Source organism: Clupea harengus, chromosome 1 (genome assembly GCF_900700415.2).
Source record: "Clupea harengus chromosome 1, Ch_v2.0.2, whole genome shotgun sequence".
NCBI lineage: Eukaryota > Metazoa > Chordata > Actinopteri > Clupeiformes > Clupeidae > Clupea > Clupea harengus.
Window position 1 is genome coordinate 21,852,806 of NC_045152.1, and position 18,207 is coordinate 21,871,012.

The 18,207-nt window shown below is 44.4% G+C and overlaps 1 protein-coding gene across 3 annotated transcripts; it reads right to left on the bottom strand.

The window, feature by feature from the left end:
* Positions 1-1,556: 1,556 nt before the first annotated feature.
* On the bottom strand, positions 1,557-15,711 carry znf281a (zinc finger protein 281a). Of its 3 annotated transcripts, none has more exons than XM_031571360.2 (7): positions 15,493-15,711; positions 10,778-11,332; positions 8,336-8,440; positions 8,046-8,169; positions 7,154-7,237; positions 6,699-6,817; positions 1,557-6,282 (listed from the first exon to the last, which is right to left on the bottom strand). In XM_031571360.2, the coding sequence occupies exons 2-7, from the start codon at positions 11,231-11,233 to the stop codon at positions 4,558-4,560; spliced, it is 2,613 nt and encodes an 870-aa protein (XP_031427220.1). In that variant the 5' UTR covers positions 11,234-11,332; positions 15,493-15,711; the 3' UTR covers positions 1,557-4,557. The 3 variants fall into 3 exon arrangements, with proteins under 3 accessions (XP_031427220.1, XP_012681404.2, XP_012681403.2); XM_012825950.3 differs by having other exon boundaries at positions 8,336-8,437; positions 15,450-15,711; XM_012825949.3 differs by having other exon boundaries at positions 15,450-15,711.
* Between the last annotated feature and the right edge of the window lie 2,496 nt (positions 15,712-18,207).

Genomic DNA, 18,207 nt, shown 5'->3' on the forward strand with positions numbered 1-18,207 from the left:
TCACAGTCCAGTCAGCGTGGTATAACACTCAACGGTAATTGGTTAACTTTTCTATTTTTAAATAATTGTGACAGACGCTAAGTGGGCGTGAATCAAGTCTGGCATCCCTTGGCAGCCTGACATACTGTAGGGTGCGAGAAACCTAAAACAATATGGCATTTAAAAGCTTTCCCCACCATAAAGTATGACGTAGGCCACTTAATTAAAATTGGAATATAACCACTTGAAATGCTTCATTGAAGTGTATTCCACTAGCCTGGATACCAGACCGAATTTAGCCCCGCCCACACATTTTTTGGTTGGGAAATTCGTATTCTGACTAGAATTATGAGTATGACATCGTCAGGCTAGTATTCCACCTGTTGTTGTGGTTCATTCAATTCTGAGGAGGCTGGGACTGGCCAGGCGTCCTCTAGGAGTCGCCACTGTCTAGCTATTGTAACACATACACCTCATCAATACAATACCAACACCACCTCAAGGTGCCAAAAGTGAACGCATGTTGGTAATTATAAAAACTATTGTCTCACTGTATTAACAAAACATAAACATTGAGCTAAACAAGTTTGCTTGTGACATTGACCGCTGAAGGCACGTAACCAAGTTATGACTCCACAATTGGATCCGATTAGCTGGCGTGTTGACTGACAATGACTTCAACCAATCACAAAAAAAATAATTTAAAAAAAATACAACTATACATATAGTACTGGAAACCATACACCTAAACCCAGACTAACTAGATCACCAAACGGCATGCAACCATTCTGCAAGACCTTACGCAAAATGTAGGTACTCCCATTTATTTACATGGGTTAAAGCACTTCCTCAACCTACCTTGGTTCTGCCCAGCGGGACAATTCCTGGTTTTTGAAATTAATGCAAGTGAATGACATCACAGCCATTGCTGGTCCAGGTATTCCTATATCTAAAAATGCACATTTGTGGCAGATAAGCCAGTATTCTGGAATGGAAGCAATTGACATGAGGCCCTGCTGAGAAAATGCTTGTGTCCAACTGTAGTATTCATTGCATTAGTTTTGGAGATAGTACAAGGCACAGAAAAGAGACACACATTCCATCATGCTCACTCCTGTCCTCTAAACCAGACAAGAGATCGAAGGGAGTGTTTTGAAAATCTGCTATGCAAGGAGCTGACAGAAGGTATTCAGTGTGTACTCAAACCTCATACATAGATGAGAGGCCTGTTGACATCTTCTCAATTTCTGGTGTGTTCGGCATCCTTAAACAATCCAACATGAAAAACACAGTGGCAGGCCCAGTTTGTTGTTTTTGATAACAGCTTTTTTTTTTTTTTTTTAATTTTTTTTTTTCCCTAATCAAGTATAAATTCAAATGGACAGGTGCAGCCCTGCGACCCAGACCACAGAGACCTGGAACATAAGATGACTGGAGAAAAGAGAGAACAGTTCTGTGTGGTACTTAAAAAAAAAAAAAAAAATTTTTTAAAAAGAACAGGGGGGAAAAAAAAACATGGGGCACAGAGACAGGATAGCAGTACAAAAACAAAGAAAAAAAGTCATGCAAGTCCAACATGGGGTCAAGAAACAATTTTAGTGTTCAATACATGTTCATGTAAACAACATATGCACTTCCAAATAAATACATGTATTATTGCAGACAACAAGGAACCATGACAACAGGTTACCGTAGAGACCACTGCAAAAACCCAACAGTGAGACAGTTGATTGGCGGCTGGTGGACACTTTAAGATCAGTTCTCTAGAACAGGGGCTTTTATCCTGACAGGCCTGGTGGACCGTTTGACTGTTGTCTTCAGTGACAGACAAATGAACCTGTACACTGGCTAGAAGACGGTTGCTACACTGAACTATATTTGAGGCTGTGCATATAGATATGTACCTGGCCTCCGAGACAGAAGTGTTCTTTAAGAGTATATGTCAGTACGTGCAGGAATCACCATCGCCCCTATTCGAAGAATCTCTGTTCACAGGCTTAGTGACCACCACACACAAAATGGCCTCAGTTCAAGAAAAAAAAAAAACTGATGTCTGAAGGATGCTACAGCGTCTGCTACACACACACACACACACACACACACACACACACACACACACACACACACACACACACACACACACACACACACACACACCTCGCTGCCTGGCTCTCCTGATGTACAGTGATATGAGGTATACAGAGAAAAGGTCTGCTGGGGCTTGACATCCAGCCAGCCTCCTCAGAGGTCCTGCTCTTTGTGACTGTAGCTTGTGGTTCTTGTGATCAGTTGCTACTCGACTTCGTGCCACTTCCCTCGGGCAGGGCACAACATGCTGGCACCCTCTCCTGGACAACGTGTGCAAGCACAGCAGTGAAAAGAAAGGGTTGTCCTCGCGACTTGCAAAGTCAGTTTATATAAAAAAAAAATTAAAAAAGTGGTGTTCAAGACAATGCAGTTAAGATCCTCTTTTTTTCTTTTAAAGTAACAAGCAAAAACAAAATGAAAGCAAAGACAGAAACTTGACATTTTCTGAAATCGGAGGATTTTGAACTTATGGCTGAAGACTCAGTGCTTCACCCTTCGTGCTTGCATGATTCATCGCCATGTTTGTTTTTTTAATATGTCATCATGATACAGATGAAAGTGGTGACTCCAAGGTGTGGCCTTTCATTATTCTAATGGCAAAGTCAAACTGACAGGGACAAGCTTGACTAACTAGGGGGTCAGAACTAACCATTATTAATTGGCCTTTTAATACTTTTCAAAGCAAATAATTCCCAATCCAAAGAAAACCCCACCCTCCCCCCACCCACTTCTACACCCAGTCCTACATACCTCAAAAGCATACGGGAGAAATTGAACGATAATTAAAAAATAGAACACCACATCATCCCCATTCACCTCCCCTGCCCCAGAAGACAATCATCCCACCCTCACCACCTGTTAGTGACCCTATTTCTCCCATACAAATGAAATCATGCCACACACAAAAATTAACAATAATAATAACAATAATAATAATTATAATAAACACAGGCTGGCGGGAGAGCTCCCCTCCCAATATATCTCTGTTGCAGCCTCTCCCAGTAACACAACCCTCCCACCCCACCCCACCCATCCCCATCCAAAACCAAACCTCTCCAACACCCCCACCCCACCCCATTCCCATCCCCTCCCCGACTGACGCCATCTTGTAAAAAAAATGAGTTCCCCCCCCCCGCTCCCTCCGTTGCCTGCCTCGGGAAGTTTAGTTCATGACTACGCGGCTCAAAAAAAGTGCTCGTGGGTGCCCTCCTCGAGAAGGAGGAGTGGCGAGGGAGAAGAGGTGTGTGCGCGAGGAAGACAGAGGGAGAGAGTAAGGGGAAGGAGCTGAAGAGCGTCGGCAGGACGGAGGGCCCACCTCGCAACTCTTAACCTTGCATCACAGTGGGCCCACCCTCACCCCTCGCGAACATTAACCTGTTCCACCGGGCCCCCCTCTTTTGACATCTTGATCTACTATTCCAAGACAGAAGGAGAGGAAGGGTAGAGGGTGGGTTTTTGGGACCCTACGGACACCTCTGCTCCTCACCTCCAGCTTGCCCTCTCTCCCCCCTCCCTTGACTGCCCCCAGAAGGATTACATGTCATTATACATATATATATATACTTTTATAAATATATATGGCCCTTATTGAGAGAAAGAAATGCGAGTTATTTCACATAGATGAGAAGAAAAGGAACGACAGAAAAAGAAAAGAAAACGTACCATAATCTCTATACAGCTACGTGGAAAAAGTGTGATCAGTGTTTTGGAGCAGTCGGCACTTCCTCGTTCTTGATCTGTCAACGTTTGTCACAGGAGGAGTACAAAAATAAAGATCATTGCTCATTTTTTTTACGACAAGGCCTGTTATTCCACGATAACAAACACCCGTCTCATCCGACGAGTGATCGCAACACATCCGGGTAGAATTCTCCTTCTACGCTGTTTTAGTATTCTTTTTTTCCTGAGTAAAACTTGAATCCTTTGTAACAGACAAATATCTTTACTTTATCCATTTTTATTTCATTTTTTGCTAGTTCAGCTCTTGGCCAATCCCTGCCATCTTAAGCTCATTGTTATTTCATGTGTGTAAGACTGATTGCTAAAACACCTGTGCGTGTGTGGGGGAACCAAGTCCTATTGATTTTTTTTTTTACTATTTTAAAAACGCACTTCCTCGAGTTTTTAATGGAGTAAGCATTGGGTGACACTAAGAAAGGAAACCAGAGAGGGATATAACCGACTAAAATATAAAACTCTAGTTTAAAAAAAGGATGAATGAACTTAAAAAACAAAATTGCATTTGTTGAGATACTTTGCAGGGCATCCCAAGTGAAATTTCATATGAACATAAAATGGCAGTGTAATAATTAAAAACAAACTTAAAAAAATAATAACAAAATAGGAGAACTAAATACAAAATAATTATGATAAGACAAAAGACATCAAACTACAAAACTACAACACTGACAACAACCAAAACAACAAAAGCGAGAAAAAATATAAGAATATCAATGAAACGTGACTCTTCTATGCCTCCCTTGCACTCTTTCACCTGTAACTTTGGCTTGTTGGGGTTTTGGAACCGGTGCTCACTGGCTCGCCGACGTCAGCTAACAGACTAGCATACCCTGAGAATTCTGAGATGGGAGTCCTGCCGCAGTGGTCCACCTCTCCGCCTGAGTCAGTGCCATAGGCCATGGGCACACCACGCCCGCCGCCGCCGCCACCACCTCCTACTGCCTTGAACTGGGAGCCGAACGCCTGCGCAAAGTTTTCGATCTGGTAGGCCGACTTGGCCGTGTCTAGGGTGGCCAGGTCCTGCGAGGGTGTCAGCGGGTAGGCTGCGCTGGCCCCATTCTTGGCTGCGGAGGCGGATGAGGTGCTGCTGGAAGGGGTGTGCGGAGCGGTGTGGGGCGCAGGGGGTGAGGAGGAGGTGGAGGAGGAGTGCGGCTTGTCCAGCTGCTCGATGAGCTCCTGCGAGGGTGTGAGCTGCTGGGCCAGCACGGGCTCCAGGCCGCCCAGGTGAAAGGCATGCTGGGAGGGCTGCGGGGGCGAGCCCGACAGTAGGCTGAAGTGGGACTTTGGCACGGACGAGGTGGAGGATAGCGAGGGTGAGGAGGTGGCCGGTGACGCCGCCGGCTGGCCAAACCCGCCACACTCCAGGGGTGACGAGCTGTACACCACGTGCTTGTCGGAGGAGTACAGGGGCCCCGGGAAGGACCCTGTGACGGAAGGGGAGGAGGAAGAGGAGGAGGGCGATGGGCCGAGGTTGGGGGGCGGGAAGCCTGCGACACCGTGGTGGCCGCTGGTCCTCTCCAGCGCCTGCAGCAGGAAGCGGGAGTACTCGTGCATCATGACCGTCTTATCGCCGCCAGGGCTCGGGGCGTCATCGTCGTGACCAAGCGGAGGCTGCAGGTCCACGTGGTGGTGGTGGTTGTTGTGGTGGTGCGGATGGTGGTGGTGGGAGTCCGAGAGGTCGAAGTCGGGCTTGTGAGTGTAATGCTCGAGCAGGCTCTGAAGCACCTCGTCGGGGATGGACGACTTAATGTCGTGCTTGAGGTCCACGACCAGAGGCGAGGGGTCCAGCAGACCCACCAACGGCCCGTCGTTATCCATTACCCCGGACCCCTGCACCCCCAAGTGCCCCACGCCCACGTCATATTCCACCCCGTTCCCAGAACCCACCCCTGACACTCCTCCCGAAATCCCATTAGCCGCCGTCAGGTAGCGCCTCTTCTTGAGGAACTGCATGGCGTCGTCGTAATTGCTGCTGCTGCTGCTGCTGGTGGCAGTGCCCGTTTTGGCCCCCTCGCCCGGAGTCTGGAGGAGCCCGAGCCCGTCCAAGCCGCCATGCTTGGCCTCGGCTCCCCTCTCCAAGCCTTTGCTCCGGCCGCCCTTCTTGAAGGCCATCTTGGGCGGCCGGCCATGCTCAGAGTGGTGCATGCTGGGGCCCGGATGGCCGATGGCGTCCGCTCCATGTTTGTCCAGTGAGTAGCTGCCAGCGTGCAGGGAGCCGTACGCACCGTCCTGAGCCCCCATGGCCGGGCCCGGCCCTGCGGCTCCCTGCTTTCTCCGCTTGCGGTCCCCGCCCTCGCCCCCCTTGGCCTTCGCCCTCTTGCGGCCGGGTGCGGGGCCGTTTCCCTGAGTGAGTGAGTAGCTGCCCTGGCCGTCGTCGGCCAACCCCGCCTCCAGCAGGGCCCCGTCCACGCCCTTCTTTATGGCTTCTCCGCACGTGCGCTTGTGTTTCAGCAACCGGTCCGTACGGGAAAAATACTGCAGCACAGGGAAAACCGAAGTAAGAAACAAGAAAACAAGAAAAAGAAGAAAAAAAGGGCCGCACTCATACATCGCACAAGAATTGGACAGTGGTCAAAAGTTGGACACTCGTTCACAAACACAATCATCGAACCACCATATTTAAACATATTTAATAAATAAATATTATATTTAAAGTTGGAGTTCAGTAGCATTAAAGGCGGCATCCACACTTTTCACCATAGGGATAGGATTTCAAAAATCATATTTGTAATATTTCTGCTAGTTGCGGTTGCCACGGCAATGCTAAAAATACCAAACTGGGCAAAGAGGCACTGTGTGCACCGGTGTGCTGCAGCTGAGAATAAGGTTGATACTGGTTTAACCTCTAATCTTATCTACCGGCAGCCCCCCCCCCCCATCCCCCTCCTTACCTGTTGGCAGGTGTCACACTTGTATGGCTTTTCTCCACTGTGAGTCCGCTTGTGTCTCTCCATGTGGTACTTCTGAATGAAGCGCATGTTGCACTGGTCACAGCTGAACGGCTTCTCTCCTGGCCAAAGGAACACCCACACAGAGATAGGTGTTAAATGGGTCTCTGGTGTCGATCTAATACATGTGCTGCTCTAGATCAAAGAATCCAGCTTCAAGATATATCAAGTTACTGAGAAATGATAACATCAGCACATTGGAAGGCTTCTTAATATGGAATTATAACATTAGCATTGGAGGGCATCTGCCCTACTGCTATGGATGCTACAAACACCCTTCTCTATTCATAAAGCACCGTGTGAGGTACTGGTAAAAAAAATAACCTCCCCAATTGGGGAAGAGATCCAATCATGGAATGGCCTTGAAGGGCATTCCAGTCTGCGCCAGCTTAACTCACCACTGTGGATCTTCTCGTGTCTTTGCAGGAGGTACTTCTGGATGAAGCTCATGTTGCACTGACTGCATCTGAAAGGCCTCTCACCTAAAAGGATGCCGACAAGCATACTAAGTTTGTGAGATGATCATAGCTCATCAAAATCCCTTACCGTTTCAGCAACAAGGAATTGCTGAACGTAAATCACAGCAATATTTGTTACCATTGAAGAGAAGTTAATGTTGACTACATTTTGGCTGCTTAATCAGCTAGTGTCGTCAAGCCTAGTTTAACCTACAGAGATGCTATATCACATTTTTTTCATTTTTAGTAATTTACCAAGCCTTTATGTTAACATGTGTAAAGTGTGTTATGCATACACAAATGCACTTCATCTTTGTGATTAGAATATGCATGGGACATTAAATGTAATTACTTGCATGCAAATGCTTAATTCACTTATTATTCTACCGTAGCCAATACTTGTGTAAATGCTACGTGGCATAATTATAATTCGACATAGCATTTTCAAACAGGTGACGTAGCTGGTCTGTTCTGTCGGACACTGCAAAGCATTGAGTGGCCTTTGGTTGCTGATCGGTCAATGCCCTATATTTCTACGTTCATGATCATCAAGCTAGGCAATGAAATGCCAGGAAGTATCTTCTAGGATGAGGGTAATTAAAAATGTTGTTAATGTGTTACAAGTGTATTAAGGCCTTTAAAAGATTGAAAGGTTCTCTTTTCATTCTCGTTAACTTTTTTACTTAACATTTAAAATCCTTAATTTGCAGGCATGATGGCCTGCACACCCACACATTATTTAAGCATTTTAGTGACTCACCTGAGAACAAGACTGAAAACAGGCTGTCTGTGACGTGTGTGTGTGTGTGTGAGTGTGTGTGTGTATACACACCTGTGTGTATGAGCACGTGTCTGCGCAAGTGGTAGGAGCTGCGAAAGGCTGCGTTGCAGTGCTCGCAGATGTGCGGCTTGGAGTGGGGCGACAGGCTTTCACCATCTGGGTCCAGCATTAGAGCCTGTGGTCGACAACAGGTCACATTTGGTTGAACATCAGCTCGAACGCAAGCCACCACATTATTTATAGAAGGACACTGACTAAGACAGAACGTTACGGTTTAACAACTACGGCACCACAGGTTTATCACTGGAGGTGAAGGAATTAAATGAGGGTTAACTCCATACCTTTGATTCGCCACGTTTCCGACGAGGTTTCCCTTCCGTTCCATCACCGTTTGACTTCCGACCCTTCCTTCCGGAGGACTCCTTCCCAAGCCTCCCAGATAGCTGCTGGCCAAAATGGAATGAGGGAGGGAGGGCGAGAGAGAGAGGGGGAGGGGTGGAAGAAGAGAGGGACAGGGAGAGAGAGATGTACAATGCAAGAGAGGAATTAGCACCGGAGTGTGAGTTTAGAACCTACTGATCCTCTGCCTCACCTCATCAGTTAACCCATTTGTGGCTTACGGCACGCAACAGAATTTGAACTGTTTGAACTGTTTCCTGAACACGCTCGCCTTATTTCATAATCCTACACACAGACACACACACACAGAGAGAGAATACAGATGGAGGCTTAGTTGAATTAGTTGGGTTGGTTAGGTGACAGAAGGCGTGGCAATAAACCGAGCATTTATGGCCCTTTTAAACACCCCCCTGAGAGTGAGAAACTAGGGGAGACAAAGTGAGAAAGAAAGAGACTAAACGAGTGACATCTGTCCGTGGTCAACTACACCAAACAAGATGGAAATCTAGCTGAAAAACCTCAACCGGCTAAAAGCACTCAGTTTTTCCAATTAGCATATCCATTGCTCTTCTTAAATGCGCAATATTTTGAATGATTTGGAAGCATCTACGGAGGCACCGACTATGAAATTATGGACAGAAGGCCCCTTTACTGGGCCTCAGCTGTTAGGGTACATTTTAATTTCCCTGCCACCCTGCATCTCTGGCATTTCAATCACAATTAACTTTTACATCTCCAGCCTGCCCTAGTCTAACGGCCACATATGGGAAACAACGTTACAGCTTGCATGTGATGATGGGGGGGGAGAGGGGAAGGGGGGCCGAGAGAAATGGCTGCATTAAATTAAGAGCGAGGGAGACTCGGCCAAGAAAAACTCATTCATTTCCTCTACTCAAGGACAAATGCTCTGGATCATCACACGCGCAGACTACAACAATGTGGAAGAGGCCAGGTAACACTCTCGAACGGACCTGGCAGATTCGTGCCACATTGGGGGCCGGATCTATTGCAGTCTTGGCTGCCATCTGAACTTGCTACCTGGTCTACCAAAGCAACAGCCCTTTGACTGTCTCGTGTGAACAGAAGAGCAAACTGCCTCCAAACCGCTAATGGCAAAGCCTATTCGCTATCAGAAAGAGAGATCGAAAAGAAAGATTAGATATACTGAGAGAAAAAAAAAGGCAGCATGGATAAACAGCAGGTGTGGGCTCGAGGCCCCACTCTGAAGATCAATGCAGACAGTGAGTTTCTCACTCCCACACACTCAAACGGAGAGAGAGAGAGGGAGAGAGACAGTGGGAGAGAGACAGACAGACAGACAGACAGATAGAGAGAGAGGAGCGGTGTCTGGGAAGTTATTTTAAAATCTTTTATGATGACTGTACTGATGATTATCCATTTCATGCCCTGATAACGCAGCCAAGAGCTTGGCAACCGCTGCATGCCGGCCTGTGTGAAATCAGAACGTCTGCCTGTGTGCGTGATCCAAGTGTGCAAGCTGTTACAGGACTACCGCTGCACTCCTGCCAAGCTCCTCCAGCTCATGCAGAAGGAGGCTGGATTACATCAGCGCTAACAGCAGATTTACATTTGAATCCGAGACGTCAGGGGATTTATGCAACTGCGCACAAAACACATCAGCATGTGTTATTTTGTTTCATGTTGCGCCACTCGTTTCCAGAAAGATACTCGACGTGAAAATTATACGGCTTTAAGACTGTGTGCAAGCCTTTGGCATTAAAGGTTTGGGGTTTTTTTTTCATGCTAGGGACAAATTTGTCATCGGCCTTGAAGTTGGTTTGGGAGATGAAGTGCTTCTGCGTCTACATTGCACGAGAGATGATGCGAAGTAAACAATGTGCCGCTAAACCATTCTAACATGAACAAGCACACGTTATGCATGGCTGCTGCACGTTAGGTAGTAATACTTCAGACGCACTAGATTCTTTCTAGTATAACATTTCAGTACACAATGACATCGGGGTTTAGGAATACCTACATTTCGAGCCAAAGAAACTTCATTAATATCTTCAAAGATATCAAAATTTTTAATGTTCTGCTTTAAACTGTCATAGGTTGATAACCAGGGGGGGAAATCCTTAGGAGCTACTAGCTCCTAAACCCTAAATATTTAGGAGCTAAATGAAAGTTTTAAAAGGCAAAATTGTGAAGTGAAGAAAAATGTGTCTGCTCAGCATTATTTTGTCTGTGATTCCTTTTGTCTGGATTCTGTAGCCTATCAAGGGCCACCTTTACTGGAGATGGGCGATATCACCTATAAGCCGATAGTCGCAAGATTTTAAATGTTGGCACATTTGTGGCCAATATAGAACCCTGTAAGCACTCCCTCTCTTCCATCCCCTACTCCATACTTTCATTCTTACATTGCTCAGGCTGAGATCGTGCACCATCAGGTTCTGGTGGTTGCCCAACGACACCTCCAGCAGGTCCGATCCGTTCCTCTGGCCCATGACCCCGTTGTGGCCCCCTCCTCCTCCACCGCCTGGGTAGAGCGGCAACCTGTAGTCATGCTCCGGAAGCTTCTCTTGCTTGATGCCCATGGCGTGCACATAGTCACCCACTCCCCCCATAAGGCCCCCCAGGCCCCCCAGGCCCCCGATGCCCATGCCACCCCCACAGTCGGGCGAGTCTCGTTCCTTCTTCAGGCTCATCATCTCCTGCGGGGGCATGTCGGCCATGACCGACTGGGCGGCCAGCCGGGTGAAGCTGGTGACCGGCGGCAGGTGGCTGAACATGAGCATGCTCGTGCCGAAGCCGCCGTCCATGCTGCCGTTGGGCCGCAGGAATTCGCTGCCCAGCTTGTCCTGAATGAGGCTCATGGTGGCTGGTCTGAAACACGTACGCTGGGTGGGATGGGTTGGTTGGCGATGGTGCGGATGCTGCTGGATTCACTTCAACAGGAGGCCACCACACTCATCCTATAGACAAGACAGGTATTGAAAGAAGGGGAAGAGACATAAGAAAAAAGAGACAAAGAAAAAATGTTTAGACATACTTGGTACAGGGCTCACAGATTGCTAGCCTAACGTCCAGGGACAATCATGTTTTCTCGTCGGGCTACCGAAATGTAAATACACCTTGTCCGACGAGCGATCAGAAATTAGCCCTCCAGTGAAATACAATTCCGTCCTTTATTTGCCTTTTCTGCTCTTTTGGCTTGCTATTTGGAGGAAAAACTTTGTCCAACAAACATTTACATTGACATTTAGCAGACGCTTGTATCCAAAGCGACGTACAAGGGAGAGTCAAACGAGTTGTTGATCGTGATGGTTTGTCTGCTAGAAAGTGTACGCGTTAATCGCTGAAGTACTAGTTTGGTTGTGTCTAATGCCATGGCCCTCCGCTACACCAACATTCTACGCAAAATAGTGCATCAGACAAGCTCATATCAATGCTGTTTTGCGCACATAACAGACAAACATCTCATAGCATTCATGCCACAACATAAGTTCAGATTTCAGGTTAATCACATCTTTATCCGTTTGTTCTTGTGCAACTGTATTGCCATAGTCGACGGACTGAGACGTGAGTGTACAGAGTACGTTTATGTACATGTGCATGTGCAGTGAAATGCTAAAGCTCGCAAAATTGCTACCATCTGTGTGTGCAAATCAAAATGTAACAGCTGTCAAAGGGAGACAACAAGCATAGATTTACACCAATATTTTAGCTCTACTCAATCAAAAAGAACAGAGAAAGAAGAGCAGTCCACAAAACAGTAAAAGTAAATTTAAAGTTTTGTAACAGTGCTCTATTCAGAGTATAACTATGTCTACATTGTTCTTGATGTTTTTTTTTATTTTTAACTAGACTTCTCAAACTCTAGTGAGAAGGATAATGATTTTTCATGATTGTTGCAGTCTGATTGTTGCAGCTTTGTAAATGTTTTTGCATTGTTTTTATTGCTTTTTTATTTGGGCTAGTCTAATTCATGACCGGCAACCATAATCTGAAGTATGCCTGCCCGAAGGGCTACCGGGGATTTTGAAATGTTGCGACTGCGGTAATTCTTTGTATTCATGCAAGTGTTTTAAGATAAGTAGTGAATTCTGGAAAGGATCATGGCAGCTAAATAAGACTGATAAGAAATCTGTGCTTGATACTGGTGGCAGGACTCAAGTTGAAAAACTGACCAAATAAAGTGCACTTTCCCCTAAAAACCACAAACTCATCTGGCTAATTATGGGAAAAGGCCTAATTGTAATTAGCCTACTTTGTTGTACTCCACAAAAGGGAATGCGAACAAAATAAGTGGGCTAAGTTTAAAAAAAAAAAAAAAGCTTAAAAGCAAAGACATTTATATCTAAATACAATTATTGGGAATCAAATCTGAAACAAATGTAATTGAGGCAAACTTCTATGGACAAATCCATTTAAGGGGCTTTGCTGATTATTTCTATAGGAAATAAGTAAACGTACCCACACACACAAATGCTGCTTAACACTTCTGGGAAAGACAGAGACAGACACTGAGAGAGAGCATGTTCATATAAAGGAACCTGAAACATTCTGATTGCAGTAGTCCTTGGGGAATAGCAGGCTCATACTCTTTGATCCGGCCATTAACTGCATAGCTGGATTAATGACAGCTCCGTTTTGTGGGTCAGGGAGACTGGAGTCTGAGATCCTCACACATATGGCCAGTCTCTCTCAGCTCAACATCACAGCCCTCCGTTGCCATTCGGAAGACAGCTTCGACAGTCGCTCAGGAAGTATCTGTCTCTGAAGAGTCAAGCCAAAACTCCGGTCCATATGGTATCAGACCGTTTGTGATCTGGTGTGTGAAGATGCTCCTATTTTCTCCTGTCAAATCATCTTATTTACACTGACCAGCTGCCAGGTACACACAAGTCCTCACACAGGGACGGCTACACCATGTTAGGATGTCCCAGCACTTCCTAGGTCCCTTGTTAAAGAAGGGTACATCAGAGGTTGTCGAAATCAGAACTCAACAGCCAATAAAACACACCACTCCCTTCAGTGCTCCTAATCCACTTCTGTTGTTTTGCTGGAATTGTGTACTGCTCGTTCCGAGCCACGTTGTTTGCCATTCACAGAGACCGGACTTTGTAAGAACACCAGCGTTATTTTGAGCGCACACTCAGATCGGACCACTACAAGACAATGAACAGAAATACGCTGATTTTGTCAAAAAGTGTACTGGATTATGAGGACTATACCTTTCATGCTGTAACATGAAAACACAAAATACAATTGCTTTATAGGACACCATCCACCGTGGACACAGAAAATGGCTGGTACTGGTTCAAATTCCTTCCTTGGAGTGTTACATCAGGCAAATGTTTCCAAAATAAACAGATTCCCCTCAGCTCTGGTGTTTAGTGGGGTTCAACACAAGGAGGGAGCCAAGCGGCACGTCGAAGCCTAGCCTATCCACTGGACCTGAACTGAGCAGGTCTCATTTCTCAAACTCTTATAACCATCATAAACTACATTAAAACATAGAATAGGCCAAGTGCACTCAAACAATAGGATTAAATACTGTACTAAAACTGCTATTTGAGGTCTATATCAAACTTTTAATCCTTTAAGGGCAATGCTGATCAATGGCCGCTATTGATGTATGGTAACCCTCGTCCCTTAATTACTGCTTGGCGATTAAGTCCTGCCTCCTTCGCTTTGTTTATTGTACCGAGGACGCGTGTACGCGTTCAGTGTAACCGAGGAAACGTTAAGTAAAGCTGTATTTAGACGGTTTCCTATTAGATAAGTACATTCAGACGGATATATTGTGTGCGCTTCATCTGGCCGAGATACAAATTACTGATAATAAACATTAGGTCTGGGAGTTCACAGCCAGGTCAAGAAACATTTAGAGTGTCCATTGTAACATAAAAACGAAACTCCAATTTACAATGGAGTTTTATCATTCAACCTGGCACACGGCTAGAAGGTTGTTGATCTAACTCTAGGTTGGGACAAAGCGGTTCTGTGTACATATAAAAAAATAAAAAAAATAAAAGAAAAAACATAATCCATCGCGCTATTGGCATGGCCGTCACCCAAGAACTTTGAGCGAAACTTCATAGAAATGCTTATGCGTTATGGGCCATGAAACCTTCACTCACATGACAAAAGTCGTCAACTTTGCAGTGCGGTGATGCCTATTCATTCAGGTTCAAGTTTATTTGCTCAACCCGAAAAAGGCGAAGGCGTTATAATAGCCACATATTGAAAGGTCCCATTCAGTCGCAATGCATCAAAACGACAAAGACGTAGCTCAAGTTGTCAGGAATCTCGCAAGTTATTCACTTAAACGTGATTTCTCTTACGCAGTGCTGAGGCCTTTGTGTGTACCACGGAACGCAGACTGCTGACTGCGTAAGATGCATATGCTATGCAAATAGCTTCACGTACACTAATGCTAGCAGATCAATCAAAGAGAATAAATAATTGGCCCGTTCATGAGTAGCAGAATCCAAGATGGAGATAACTCACCAGTGATTTTAATCAGTAGAGCCCAGCATTCTGGTATATAAAACCCGTATCTGTTCTCTATTAGATAAGTAACGTTAACCTTCCCGTTATGGTGGTGTCCATATTAATAACTGCTTGATCCTGACTCACAAAGGGCCTAGCAGACATGCTAGTTTGTTAGCAACAAAGCTAGGTACATGACGCTCACTTAGCAAAAACAGAGCACAACAATAAAAACATTTTAAAACCTGTCCTATATTAATAGAATCATTATAGATCAAATGAGTTAAATGTTTTGATTGTAACGAAGGGTATTACATTAGTTTTCAGCAAACAGCTCCTCTCTAGACCAAGTCGGGTGAAAACAAAAAAAGACGACAGATATTAAGTGAGCACAATGGTGTAGCTACGCAAGCGGCAACGTTAACCCCATAATAAATGGCCCATGCAACTCAACAGAACAATTGATGCTTGACTCGGGCTAGGCTAACTGGCTAACTAACGTTGGTGCGTTGCGCTTTGTTGTCTCACTTGGCAGCATGCGTATTCTCGTCTGCTGAAATTACCAGAAACATCGATTTTCAACATTTCGCTCACCAGTGCATGACCACCGCTCTCTGTATCGCCGTGTATTTTTCACCTTCGGTCGTTCCTTAGGGTCTTCAGAGCCCAAACATTGTTCCCCTGCAGCTGCAGCGTTCCTCCATCTTGTCTCAACGCGGGGAATTCTGGGTGCAGGCTGACGGGTCCTGCGAGGAGACAGGCGAGAAACGCTGTGATCCGGGGCACTGGAGCACTGTCCGATAGTGAACTGCAAAACAGCGGGCCCACTCCTCCTGACCTCTGTTCTGTTCACCGACAGAAGGAAAGATGGCTAATAATAATAATAACAACACTACTACTAATAATAATAATAATAATGATCATAACAATACAAATAATCAAACAATAATAACAACAATAATAATAACGACTGTAATAATAATGACATTATTATGAATAATAATAATAATACGTAATCAGCTTTACGTAATCAGAAGCGTTTTTTATACTTAATGTAGTAAAAGTGTAATGTAGTTACATTTGGTAACATTTATTTTTAAATTTTCAATTAATGACAAGGCTGATGGTAGCATAAATACATAAATAAAGACTCTCTACCTATTCTAATCAGAATTCTGTTCAGCAAACAAATCTAGACTATTCAACCAATGTAAAAAATAAAAAATAAAATAAAAAACATACACATGGCTGTCTGAAGTGGAGGAGCAGGTCTTTTTGGAGTTGGTCTCCAGATGCCTGAGAAGAATTTCTGTGGGCTGAAAAAGCTACTATGAAAGCTTCTCTGGGAGCTCAGATAAGAAGAAGAAATACCCTTCTCAGAGATCAGACCTGCACTTTTAATTGCCTTAATAACGACCCAATTAATTCAGTTAGAGGTGGATAATTGGAACTGGTAAGTAAGATATAATAGCAGGACGGCCATTATGTTTTTTTGATGTACCCATAACCCCCACCTCCTTTGTCAACATTATCATGCACCCAGACACCATATATGATAACTAGCTACTCTGCCGACAGCATCCTCTTTGAGATCTCTGCATTCACCCCATCACATGTATAAATATGCATTAGGGCACTCATCACATCTCACAGTCTGACAATGGTTGCCAGGGGATTGTGGGCTGTCATGGGGAGATCTATAAGATCATCTGTGTTCACAGAATGACTGTGTGTGTGGAGAAATGAGAAGATGCATACATTCCTTTCCTTTAGCAGGGGATGGTTTTGGGCTCTGAGTGCAATTTGTATGTTATTCCCAGAAGAAAGTGAATGGGGGACTGATTTCATTGTGAAATCTCTCTCTCTCTCTCTCTCTCTCTCTCTCTCTCCCCTCTCTCTCTCTCTCTCTCTATCTCTCTCTCTCTTTCAGCATATATCTGTTTGTCTCTCACACACATACATGTTTTTTTGAGATTTGTATTGTTTAGGGGCATTTGTAAGAGAAGGAGAGGTGTGATCACCCTAGATAAACAGGTCCAAAATGGTCATTACTACTAGGAAAAAGACCCATCCTTCATATTATTTGATTAAGGCCCTCTATACTATAAAATTAATTTTGAGAATCAGGTTATATGAGCACATAAATCACACAGGGAACCAAATGTGCTCAAAACTAGATACTATGCAACAGTAGTAGAAAGCCATTTATTAGAATACTGATCAAAAAAGGTAAATAGGTCTCTTCCTGCTGGCTATCTTTTCACAATACCAAGTCATTACAAAGGGACAGAGAGAAGAAGTAGGAGGAGGAAACACAGATATGGGATTAACCAAGAGAAAGAGCTCAACCTGTCTAAAACATATCAATACCTTGCCCCTCTCTGATTTTTGAGGTACAGACTCAGTCATTATCCCTTGTGTAATTGTTTTTTTTTCTCCTTCCTGTCATATTTCCAAACTAGTTTGTAAAGAAGTTAGTTGACAAGCTGTCGGCCAGGACTGAGAACTGAATTGAACATCAGAAGAAAATGAAGGCTGTGATCAGTCTGCATAAGTAATGGCAGTCAACTCTTTAGAGAAGCAGGGTTCATCCAGACAAAGACTGTGGGGCTGGGCCTCTGAGCAACACAGACATCTTTTTCATGCTTAACTAGATTGGCCTAGTCATATGTTAATTAGGGCAAAAAAATGATTCTCTTGATTTTCAAGGTCATTTTCCCACCCATGCTCATTGGCAGCCATGCATGCAAAAAGCCTTAGCTACTTGTTTTTGCACTAAATTTAAAAATGTTAGTTTGCTGTTTACAAATACAAACATTTATTTCATCATACTGTATAAAATATTATAGACACCTCTGATAACAAGGGCAGAGGTATCAGATATCAACCAGAAGTATAAAAAATGCTTTTCCAGACAATTAAAAAAAAAACTTAGATTTGTTGTTTTAACATTATAGGCTTAGTTTTCATGCATATTGATTAATATGGATTACAGATAATAGGCCTGAAGGTACAACATATAAAACATCAAAGTTAATGTGGTGCCAGAAAATCAGCACATTGCTAAGCTGTCAATCCTTCATCTATTTAATATTTGAAGAACATCATTTATACCTTTTTCTTAAAATGTCAGCTTATGCAATTCAATTCAATTTGGTTTATGTTCTGGTGTTTTTGGTGGTTTGGTGTGGAAAAGCCCCACACAATCATCAAGGTGAGAGAACACTTACAGTTACAATAAAGAAAAGGCTGATTTGCTATTTTGGACAAATTCATGACATGCAGAGAAATAATGTAGCTATAATTTTCTGGGACCATTCTGATGGACCAAAGCACATGTTTTCTGTGAAGC

Coding starts and splice junctions, on each gene's coding strand:
- znf281a (XM_031571360.2), bottom strand. CDS start 11,233: ATGAGCCTCATTCAGGACAAGCTGGGCAGCGAATTCCTGCGGCCCAAC. Junction 8,441..10,777: donor ACGATCTCAGCCTGAGCAAT/GTAAGAATGAAA, acceptor CATTTTGGCCAG/CAGCTATCTGGGAGGCTTGG. Junction 8,170..8,335: donor GGAAACGTGGCGAATCAAAG/GTATGGAGTTAA, acceptor TGTCGACCACAG/GCTCTAATGCTGGACCCAGA.